Here is an 8197-nt window from a genome sequence, read left to right as displayed (position 1 = left end):
AGAAGAAGCATTTGAGGAACCTTTCAGTGATCAGTTCTTAAAATATCAATTTATTTTAATAATCTAAAGAACCTTCTGTGCAATGGAAAGATCCCATGGATTGTAAAGGTTCTGCATTAAACCAATAAAGTAGCTTTATTTATGAGAGTGCACAGCCTTCTTCAGCTTATATTGTTTTCAAGGCATATTGTCTTGATGTCTGTATCGTTTCCTATAAATATTCAGGTATATAAGTGACCAAAAAAAGCCATTTTAAAGTAGTTTAAAATGTTAAAAACTGATTGTGACAACATGCCCCGATTAAAGCATCTCGCACGCGCACAACGATCTGTGTGTTTCCTCGTGACTGTTTTAACGCTCAAACCCAATAAACAGACATTCGCAATTCGAAAGCATTTTATTGTACAACATCATTGTCATTTATATGCTCTTTATCAATATAGAACAAAAATAAATCATGGAAATGTACAGGTCAGGTCATGCAAGAACTAAGCTAAAGCCTACTGTAGAAAAATATCTCGGTAACCCGTTTCAGTGTTTTGCGAACCAAATTAAATGAGATTTACACTGGAATGTCTTTGGAGGTGTTTTCAGATCACATGCATTAGTGAAATAACTCTCAAAATAGACCTAGTGCAAGAGCAATGGGGATCTAGTTCGGCCAATCAAGAACAATTAGTTTGAGACAAAAGAAAAACAAAGTGTAACACTGAAGGTGTCGCGCGCACAGCGGAGTCACGCGCACATCGGTGAAGAGACGAACAACGAGGCACCAGGACGCATTAAATGAGATTTTGTATTTTTTTTTTCTTCGAAAACACCCTTTTACTTTAACGAAATGAGAAACGCAGTAAAACACATGGTGCGTTTTCCATGAATCGGATGCAATGGAAAGCAACTTATTCATCCGTTGTAACCAGTCCGATCTCATGAAAGTGCGTATCTATAGCACGAATTGTATTTATCGTGCAATTTATACGCAAAAAATGTTTTTACGTGCATATGATCCGCAGTTTATGGCGTGTAATACGCACGTATCCTCCACACCACTGACTCAAGGGGTTTCCAGTGCGCATCATATGCACGTAAAAACTATTTTTTCTATTTTCGTGCAATAGATACGCATTTTCATGAGATCGTGTTGAATGACAAACGCAGTAAAACACATGGTGCGTTTTCCATGAATCGGATGCTGTGGAAAGCAACGCACACACACTTATTCATCCGTTTTAACGACATTTCAGCATCTCTTCTTCACACTTTACTCTTGATCGGCCTCTAACTCGAAGCGTTTCCCGGGATGCTGTCGCTTCTCCTCAGCGCGACTTTTGTTGGCGTTATCCAGAAGCTCGAGTAGGATACTAGCTTGCCCGCATCCCGGCTCATCCCAGTCCTCACACAGTCTCTTCCCGGGATGCTGACGCTTCTCCAGGTCCGAAAAGTCTCCGTCGTGCTTTAGCTCGCGCCGGCCGGGATGCTGGCGCTTGTGGAGCAGCATCAGGTACCGTTTCCCGGGATGCTGTCGCTTGGAGAGCTCGCTCTGCGCGCTCGGTTCCTCCAGGATCATCGGCTCATCCAGGGATAATCTTTTCCCGGGATGCTGTCGTCTCAGCCTCGCGCTCTCCTCGTCCTCGCGCTTCCCGGGATGTTGTCTCTTCTGGAAAACTGGAGCGTCATCTTCGTAGTCCGCGTAGTCCTCGCGCTTCCCGGGATGCTGACGCTTTCCCGGGTGTTGCCTCTTCTCCATCCAGTCTGCCGGGGACACGAGCTGCTCTCCTGGAGAGGGACAGGGATTTACGCACGCGTATAACATTTGAGAAACTTTAGAAACAGTTCTGAGGAACTATCTCGTTGTCGAGGATGATAAATAAATATGGAGAAAATACACAGTAAAAGTGTCAAGTCAGGACGCTACAAATGTGCAACTTTGTGCTTATGTTGTGTTTCACTTGTGATTATAAATGTAACTATTATGTACTATAGTTTTAGAATAAGGGTTGGTTTGTTTCGCATGTAATTATGCATCATTAACTGTTATTACTAAGTACATGTAACGTGTGTTACAGGACACTGATAAAGTGTTACCAAAAACGCACAAACTGCATTTATTGCCAATTTGTAACATGTAATAAACAGATGAAACAATGTTTGGGTTTTACTTTAATTTTGGGTTGAGCAATAAACACCATTTAGTGTGTCTCTAGAGAATATAGTTTATAAATATAAATGAAATAATAAGTATTATTATTACAACTCTGTAAAAATTATATAAATAAGTTATGACAACATTGTTTTTACATTGCTTTAACTCATCAAAATAAGTTTTTTTTTTTTCAAGATTCAAGATTCAACTTATTTCTTGAGTCTTTTTATTGTAATTTAAGTTGAGACGACTTAAACATCCAGGTTGATATTATTTAAAAATGTAAGGCAGCAACTTTTTTTTTTTTTTTTTTACAGTGTATTATTATTATTGCTTTTGTTAACAATAAACATGTTATATTTTTGGAAAAGCAGATCAAAACAATAATTAAAATAATCCAACATTCAAACATACAAAAGCAATCTAGGCTGTGATAAAAAGGATTCATCTTCGGTCGATCTCTATGAAGTGTCGCAGTCGCTTTATTACTTTGTTTATTCGTTTATCTGCTATTTTCACTCTCAGAAAAAAGGTACAAAAGCTGTCCCTTCCAAGAGATACATATTTATACCTAAACTGTGCATATAAGTATCTCAAAGGCACATATTGGTACCAATAGTGTACACATTATACCTAAATGGTACATATTATAACCTTTGAAAGGGTGCCGTCCCAATGACAGATTTTGTACCTTTTTTTCCCCAATTGAAAGTACCTATATCTCTATATGTTCTGGCAGTGAGAGTGAATGTAAGCACCGTTGTCGTTGTTCTCGTCCTCCATCTGAGTGAGGATTGAGCGGATGAGGAGAGTCTCGGCGCGCTGGAAGAGTTCATCGCTCTCGCCCGGCAGATCCTGACACTGGAGGACCGTCAGAGAGGCCAAGATGATCACACACACCGCCCTCATGACAACCCCTGTCCTGCTCACAAACACACCAACACACACATACTCATAACAACACTGGGATCAGGTGACTTAGCCTAAAAACATTGAGGAAACCGTTGCCTTAATATGATCAAGTACATAAACTTCATGCTTAACCCATTTAAGCCCATCCGCAACTGTAGTTGCTGCACATTCAAATATGATTTTCAAGAAAAAAGAAGAAGAAAAAAAGAAGAAAATAAAGAAATGTTCACAGAGGACACTATTAACACGACTATATGCATGAAACCATTCAGAACAATCTGGGCACTACAAAATTAAGTAATGTGGAATTGTCAAGTTCACATAACTTAATTTTTTTTCAATTAGGCATTACGTTTATTTACTTAATCATTTTAAGTAAGTGAAGTGAACATGTTTTACAGTGAAGTAATAATTCTAACTCAAAGAGTTCTGGAATACCATCACCTACACTCTCAGAAATGAAGATTCTTTACTGGTTCCATGAGGAATCTTGTCATTACTCTTTACAATGGAAATATTTTCTTTAGATCATTAAAGTGTTTTCCACACTAAGAAAACATGTTCTTTTAAGAACTGTTCACTGCAAAACCTCTCCTTGCTCTGGTACCTTTATTTTTAAGAGTGTTTGTATGATATGATCATGCATCTGTACACTCTCAGAGTCTCAGAGAGAGAAAAGGAACAAAATCTGTCACTGGGACGGTACTCTTTCAAAGGTTCTCATATGTAGCATTTAGGTAATATGTACCTTTGAGATACTAATATGCACACTTTATGTACAAAGATGTACCTTTTGAAAGGGTACCAGCCCAGTGACAGCTTTTGTACCTGTTTTTGAGAGTGTAGAAAAGAGAAAAGTACATCTAAAGTTGCTGTAATCCTGGTCTTACCTGCAGCCGATGGTTATTCACCTGTAGCCTGTTGCAGAATACCAGTAGATGCTGGAACCTGAAGATGCTCCTCTGGTGTGTGTGTGTATGTGTGTGTGTGACCCGTTCAGGTCGAGGTCAGTGAGTGAAGCGTGAGACTCGCGCGCGTGTGTTTTATAGGCGCTCGAGACTGTGACGTCACGCGTGCAGTGCCGGTTTGCCCCTGAGGGGGGCAGTATGACGCTATCGAGACTCTGTTCATTCATAAAACTGCTTTTTGAGTTTCATACTACTCTTTATTGTTGCATAATGTTTCACATAATATACAAATACATAAAAAACATAACACAATAAGTAAAGGTAGGTGCCAAGAGTAGGCCTATAGCATGGCACTTTGATATGTAATGGATAATTGTCATATTCATACTTTCCAAGCTAAAAAAAATGTCTTGACTTGCTACATTTCTTTAAAGTAAATTCTTTAAAATAGACAATTAATGTTTTTATATGGAATATTGCAGTGTTTATTATAAATTATATATGTACATCATTGTTTTTAAATTCATGTTGAATCAGAATCTCTTCTCTTCTCTGATGACGAGGGCGGGGCTATAACCTGTCACTCACATGAGATCAGCCAATAGCAAACCACAACCATCCAATCAATTCCCCACATTCACAATCAAGCCCCGGCCACATTTGTTCTTGTTCGGGAGGCGTTTCCCTCAGATATACGACATAATAGAGAAGAAAAGACCAGCGCAACTTCTGGAAACCTAAAGTAAGTCTCACTTTTTCAGAATGTTATTGGATTTGATAATAAAATATCAATCTAAATATCTTGCAGCAGGATCTTCTGTTTCTTCATCACATTACAGTAACTATGAACATAATCCACAGTTTCACAACCACGTCCCTATTTGTATGTATTTGAAATACATTTTATGCTAAGTATATCACAAAATTAAATTACATATTTATACTTAATATAAAAACCCTGCAATTGTACTTTGGTATACAACTTAAAGTCTTCTAAATTGGAGCAACTAATGTTGTACTTAAAGTACTTTAGTAATTCAGAAATAGTGCTGAAGTTCAGCTAAAGATATACTGAAGTATATTTGATTGTGCTAAAGTGGAACTATTGCAAGTATACTTTAATTACACTTTTAATATCTTGCATTTAAAGATTTTATACAGTGATCATAGTATCCTTACTAATAATCACATGTTTGGCTTAATATTAAGAAATGTGCAATGAAGAAGAACTCCAAATCAAGTTTAATTATAATATTTCTATCAGTAAGTCTCAAGCAATATGTCAGTAAATATGTATTTATATGTATTTGTAGTATATTTAGTAAGAAATAAATGTACTTTAAATACATTTTGGTATAGGGTTTTTAGGGGTAGCATAATCATGTATCATGCTGTATACAGTTTCTCATGCTTTTATACGTAATAGCTACGTAATATGCTATCAGTTTCTGATGCAGAAAAGTTAGTTCATGCATTCATGACCTCGAGACTGGATTACTGTAATGCTTTATTAGCTGGTTGTCCTGCATCCTCAATAAACAAGCTACAGTTAGTCCAAAATGCCGCCGCTAGAGTTCTTACGAGATCAAGAAAATATGATCATATAACACCGATTTTATCATCACTGCATTGGTTACCTATAAAGCTCCGTATTAATTATAAGGTATTGCTACTGACTTATAAAGCCCTAAACGGCTTAGCTCCAGTCTATTTAACGGATCTTCTATCGCCCTATAATCCATCGCGCTCTTTAAGATCACTAAATTCAAGGCTTTTGGTCATACCTAGGATATCCAGAACCACCAAAGGAGGGAGAGCATTTTCACATTTGGCTCCAAAACTCTGGAATAGTCTTCCTGATACTGTTCGTTGCTCAGACTCGCTCTCCCAGTTTAAAACTAGATTAAAGTCGCATCTCTTCAGCCAGGCATTCATATAATCCTACAGTTCAAACTACAATCCGGCCTCTAGCTCATAAATGCCAGAGGAGAACTGGCCCCCGACTGAGCCTGGGTTCTCCCAAGGTTTTTTTTTCTCCATTAGGTCACTTGATGGAGTTTTAGGACACCATTAGGTCACTTGATGACGTTTTTCGGTTCCTTGCCACTGTTGCCTTTGGCTTGCTCAGTTGGGGATATTTTGGGGATATTTAATTTAATTTTATCAATCAATAAATTCCTCTTGAAACAAACTTTGTTGTATTATTTTAATTTAATACTGTGAAGCTGCTTTGATACAATCTGTATTGTGAAAAGCGCTATACAAATAAACTTGACTTGACTTGACTTTTATAGAATGGGCTTTGTACTGCATATTTAATAAATGGTACATCATGAACATAGCCATGGTTAGAAATAGTCTTCATACTTCTGGTACTCTGTGTGTGGAGTACGTCAGTAACACACTCCAGCTTCGACTGGTTTGCTCTCCTCTGCCGACTAACATGACGTTCACGGAGAGCCGAGTGTTGCGTCACTCTCTCTCTCTTCTGAAGACGTCCTGAAGAAGCCTTAATTTTCTTTCAGAATTACAGTGAGGAATATAATGGGCCGGGGACAGACGGGCGAGCTCAATCTTATTCTTAAAGCAAACAGCCTCACTGAATTCATTATCTCCAGCTCACATCATCTCGACGGACTCTCGTACAGTCGCACAGCTGACGGCAGAAGTACAGGCTTCAGGGAATCACCGTGTAATGCAATAAATCAGGCGTCTTTATGCGCTGTCACGTCCAATACTTCATCTGTCAATACCAATCAGTTCCTATGGATAGTGGGAAAAAGAAGTGGAATTAATTGGTTTATATTTCAGGAGGACTTCCTGCGCATGAGACGACATGAAGGGAAGAAATCAGTCTGTGATCGGCATCCCTCACTGGATTAACGTCACAATAAACCAGAAAACATGTGGATAGTTACAATCAAAAGCCTTTGTTTGTCTTTCTTCAAGGTCTATACACATACTTTTAAGATTATTCAAGCCAACATTCAAAGGTTGACAAACAATCAAACTGATTGTGGCTTCCTACACCTACTCATGAAATAGTCATCGTTTTGTGTTCATAAAGGGCCAACACACACACACACACACACACACACACACACACACACACACACACACACACACACACACACACACACACACACACACACACACACACACACACACCTGACCCGAAAGGTCACGCTGTCAGCCACTGTCAGGCTATAATTACTGCTTGAACGTGAACACACAGACACACACTGTTTAATGGTGTACTCACAAGTTCACATTAAAATAAAGTCAGCCTGTTTATTTGTGCAAAACTCAAAGGGAAAGCGAGAAATACCAGAGGGTGGAGAAGAGTTCAGACGTAATGATCAGTTTATGTTTTGTTCTTTTCTTTGGGCGTTTAATCGTTTAGTCTTAGTAGACACGATAACTCACAAATGTTACTGATGCTCTGTTTGCCTCTAACCACTTGTTAGGGGAGTGTGTGTATGTGTGTGTGTGTGTGCGTGTGTATGTGTGTGTGTGTGTGTGTGTGTGTGTGTGTGTGTGTGTGTGTGTGTGTACATACTGTATCCTTTAGCAATGAGATACGAGTATCTAATAAACATGGAAAATATGAACTCGGATCTTTTGATTTTGCAGTGTTCTGTAATGCAGTTCCTGATGACCCTGAAGCTTTTTTCTCTCAATGCATTGATTAAATATTAACTAGATTAACCACAGATTAACACTTAATCTCTGTTGTTCAGTGCGGAGCATCAAACAGCCATTACTCAGATAATACATCTGCTCAAATTGTTTAACAAGTCTTCATAGGTATTTTTGTACATTAATAGTCGTACTTGTAGTTAATGGTTTATCTTAAACGATTTCATGCTAATATTTTGAATTTGCTTATGAATAATATTACCACAATTTCACTTTTACACTTACAGTAACGTCGAAAGGGAACCATTTCTTCCTGCATGTCGTGTGCTGGGAGCTGTAGAATGGGAATAGATCTGTTAAAATTGACAGGTAGCCAATAAAAAAATTATATGCACAACCAGAATAGCGTTTTATAGCAAATGAATAAATGTAACTTCAGTTATGTGACAAATATTAAATTATGCATGCTCACAATATTGACATAAAGCAATATAAATCCATGCATAAATTCAATTATATAAATAATAATGCACATCTCTTAAATGTGTAGTAATGTAAATAATAATAATAATAATAATAATAACTATAACCAAAT

At 37.9% G+C, this 8197-nt stretch overlaps 1 protein-coding gene across 1 annotated transcript; it reads right to left on the bottom strand.

Annotated features, from left to right (window-relative positions):
* Window positions 1-383: 383 nt before the first annotated feature.
* Window positions 384-7481, bottom strand: trh (thyrotropin-releasing hormone). The gene is made up of 4 exons (XM_082189028.1): window positions 7461-7481; window positions 3946-4032; window positions 2902-3065; window positions 384-1776 (listed from the first exon to the last, which is right to left on the bottom strand). Exons 3-4 carry the CDS (start codon window positions 3050-3052, stop codon window positions 1262-1264), a joined length of 666 nt encoding a protein of 221 aa, XP_082045154.1. The 5' UTR covers window positions 3053-3065; window positions 3946-4032; window positions 7461-7481; the 3' UTR covers window positions 384-1261.
* Between the last annotated feature and the right edge of the window lie 716 nt (window positions 7482-8197).

This window comes from Leuciscus leuciscus (assembly GCF_965113295.1).
Source record: "Leuciscus leuciscus genome assembly, chromosome: 13".
Classification (NCBI taxonomy): Eukaryota; Metazoa; Chordata; class Actinopteri; order Cypriniformes; family Leuciscidae; genus Leuciscus; species Leuciscus leuciscus.
Note: the sequence above shows the minus strand (reverse complement) of the source record. Positions and strands in the feature narration are given on the sequence as shown.

Excerpts from the sequence above, each read along its gene's own strand:
- trh (XM_082189028.1), bottom strand. The coding sequence starts at position 3,052 with ATGAGGGCGGTGTGTGTGATCATCTTGGCCTCTCTGACGGTCCTCCAG. Across the intron at positions 1,777-2,901 it reads GGACGAGAACAACGACAACG|GAGAGCAGCTCGTGTCCCCG; the intron begins GTGCTTACATTC and ends GTCCCTCTCCAG.